The sequence below is a fragment of the Empidonax traillii genome, unplaced genomic scaffold, assembly GCF_003031625.1.
Source record: "Empidonax traillii isolate 1590-97213 ecotype Southwest subspecies unplaced genomic scaffold, ASM303162v1 scaffold6061:size6607, whole genome shotgun sequence".
Classification (NCBI taxonomy): Eukaryota; Metazoa; Chordata; class Aves; order Passeriformes; family Tyrannidae; genus Empidonax; species Empidonax traillii.
This window is the reverse complement of record NW_020961254.1, coordinates 3,674-6,607: the sequence shown is the minus strand read 5'-3', so window position 1 is coordinate 6,607 and position 2,934 is coordinate 3,674. Positions and strand designations below refer to the sequence as shown.

At 42.0% G+C, this 2,934-nt stretch overlaps 1 protein-coding gene across 1 annotated transcript in view; it reads left to right on the top strand.

The window, feature by feature from the left end:
* Positions 1-546: 546 nt before the first annotated feature.
* The window catches only part of LOC114073328 (laminin subunit alpha-1-like), a gene marked incomplete at its 3' end in the record, with an annotated part of 4,710 nt that continues 2,322 nt past the window's right edge, over positions 547-2,934 (top strand). Inside the window, exons 1-2 of the mRNA XM_027911103.1 lie at positions 547-651; positions 1,623-1,796. Coding sequence (XP_027766904.1) covers positions 1,632-1,796 — 165 coding nt within the window. The remainder of the gene's footprint in view (positions 652-1,622; positions 1,797-2,934) is intronic.

Genomic DNA, 2,934 nt, shown 5'->3' with positions numbered 1-2,934 from the left:
CTTCCAGAAGAGGTGGCAGCATTAGGAAGGAGCACAGTGTCAGTATTAATAGATGGTTGAGGAACTGTTGTCTTGACACTGCCTGTGGTAGCTCCAAGAGCCTGGCCTTAAATGTCAACTTTTTGGATTCTATCTGGTGAGCTATCTGAAAGATAATCCATCTGGATTCAGTAAATGCGAGAACTTATATCCAGAGCAAGCTACGAAGTCAAGCTACGAGAGAAGTAGATGGGTAAGTGGTTTTCAAACACAGCCTGTGTGCTGAAAGTTTACTGCAATAGAGCCCTTGCTGAGACTTGTTTAGATTTTGATGAACTGGCAAATTCTGATGATTTTTTCCAATCAGTTTCAGTTTTATGCTGTGAGTCTTATTCAGTAATCCTGCTGTGCTGAAATGTGTTTTCTTTTATAACCTTCTGAATGCTGTTATGCCTAAATCCCATCTAATCCACTGTATTTGTTACCATAATAATACTGATGTGAACCAAATGTGATATATGCCTTTGACAGGAAAACGTAGAAGGTGAAAACTGTGATCTCTGTAAGCCAGGATTCTACAATTTGCAAGAAAGAAATCCTCAAGGCTGCACAGAGTGTTTCTGCTTTGGCGTTTCTGATGTCTGTGACAGTCTTACATGGCCTATCAGTCAGGTATTTATATGTTCTGTCCATGACCTAATATTCTTTCCTCAGGCAGCTGTGAAATGTACTATATTTCTCTTTGTCATGTGCCCAAGTTAACTGCAAATTCTGGTGTGTGTCTCCTTATAGAGGAATGGATTTTCAGTATCATTAGGCAGCTCTGAGGGAGTCAGCATGTCGTCACAGTGCATGTTTTTGCCCCACTGGCTAGCAGTAATATGGGAAACATTGGGTAGTGGAGGCTGCAGTAATGCACTGGAAAAAATGCGGGTTTTTTCTGACTGTTTGATTCGCTCTGAAGCGATGAACCCAAACCTGTTTCCTTGCTCTCATACCTATTGGACAAGGCCAGAGTGACGTGGCAATATTCCGCAATACTCTTTCTTAGCAAACAGTGATTTAAATATCACTGTCTTCTAAACAGACAGTTCTTGAGTTAGGGGGCTTTGGGGACACTATTTTCCCACCAAATTCCTTATGTATCTTTGCAGAGCTAGTCACACTTTAGTCTACTGTTTTGTGTGCCAATAAAAAGGGAGGAAAATACATAAAATTGATTGAAATTCTAAGACAATTCTATAAAACTCAGTGAGAAGAACAAAGTTCTCTTGTCTTCCTCCTTCTTTTGGAACTGTAGATTTTACTTTCTTGCAGCTCAGCACTATCTGTAAATGGGGATGATCAACCTCAAAGCCTTGGAAGTTCTGTATTTCTATCTCGGGGAATTGCATAGGTATAATGTTAATTTTGTTTAAAGGATAAAAAATCACATACATTATATTTTTGCTCCTGTCTACTAGAGAGGTGGAGACTATCTTATTCTGAAGTAGCATATTTACACGTATTGGGTGTCAGATGTAGCTAATGAAAGTGCTCTGTATCCATCGGTTTGAATGAATATCTAGGAGAGGGTGAATGCTTTCTCAGTGACATTAATATTATTCCATATATTCCATTAATATTATTATTCTTTCTTGCAGATATCAGACATGACTGGATGGCTTGTTACTGATCTGTATAATACAAGGAATGTTCAACCGCAGAGAAGCCAATTTGATGGTCCCCGTCAAATCAGTGTTAACAACACTGAGGCTGTGAAAGTACTGAAACATACTTATTACTGGTCAGCACCTGAGACATATCTGGGAAATAAAGTAAGTACTCAGCTAGGGATTCAAAACTCCTTTATAGTTTCTCTATCTCAACTATAACCTATTGGTCTAAAGATACAATTTTGGTAACTCAAAGTTACACATAAACTCTGGTATTATGAAACTTCCCAATCTATCTGTGCTCTTCAAATCATACTGTTCCTGTCCAGACATTCCCAGTACCCTCTTTTTGCTCTTTGAGCTCATCCATCTCCCCACTTTCTACTTTGCCTATCCTTGACAAAATATGTCTCTTTTTCTCTTGACTGTTATTGACTTATATGCTCACATTCCCCATATTTTTAGTTCCTATCCCAAAGCTTACACCCTTCATGCCTTGTCCAGTACAGTAGACAGGACCATTAAATGCCCTTACCTGTCTCTTGTTCATCTTCTGTTTTGCATGTATTAGTTTTCAGCCAACTAGTCTTTAATTTTTGCCCTGGTTGCTAGCTAAAGCTCTGAGTCTCCCATTTGTTACAGCAGAATCACAGAATAGTTGAGGTTGGAAAGGACCTCTGGAAGTCATCTTGCCCAGTCTCCCTGCTCAAACATGGTCACCTAGAGCAGGTTACCCAGCACCATGTCCAGAGAGCTGCTTCTGAGTATCTCCAGAAACAGAGACTCCCCAACCTCCCTGGGCAACCTGTGCCACTGCTTGTTCACCTCACAATAAAAGTGATATTCAGAGGGAACTTCCTATTTTTCAGGTTGTGATCATTTGTGGCCTTCTGTCCTGGCTCTGGACACAGTTAGTAAGAGTCTGGCTCCATCCTCTTTCACCCTCCCTTTAGGTGTTTGTAGATATTGTCATCAAGCTCCCTGAGCCTTTTATAGTCTGGACAGTCCTGCTACTATCAGTCTTTCCTTGTAGGGAGCCCCTGGTGGTCTAGCGGGTAAAGGCGCTGCACTGTCACTGCAGAGACCTGGGTTTGATTCCTGGTCGGGGCCACTCCCCGGGCAGATGGAGCTCGTTAGCCCTGTAAGGCAATCCATCTACGTCCTGAGGACCTCACTGCCACCGTCCAAGCTCGCTTGGCCCCGGCAGATGAACCTCAGGATTAAAGGGTGGGCTCAGTTCCGCGCACACTGTGTCTCACCTAAAAAATCCAATGCGCAGGCTGGAAGGTGGAAAGACCTT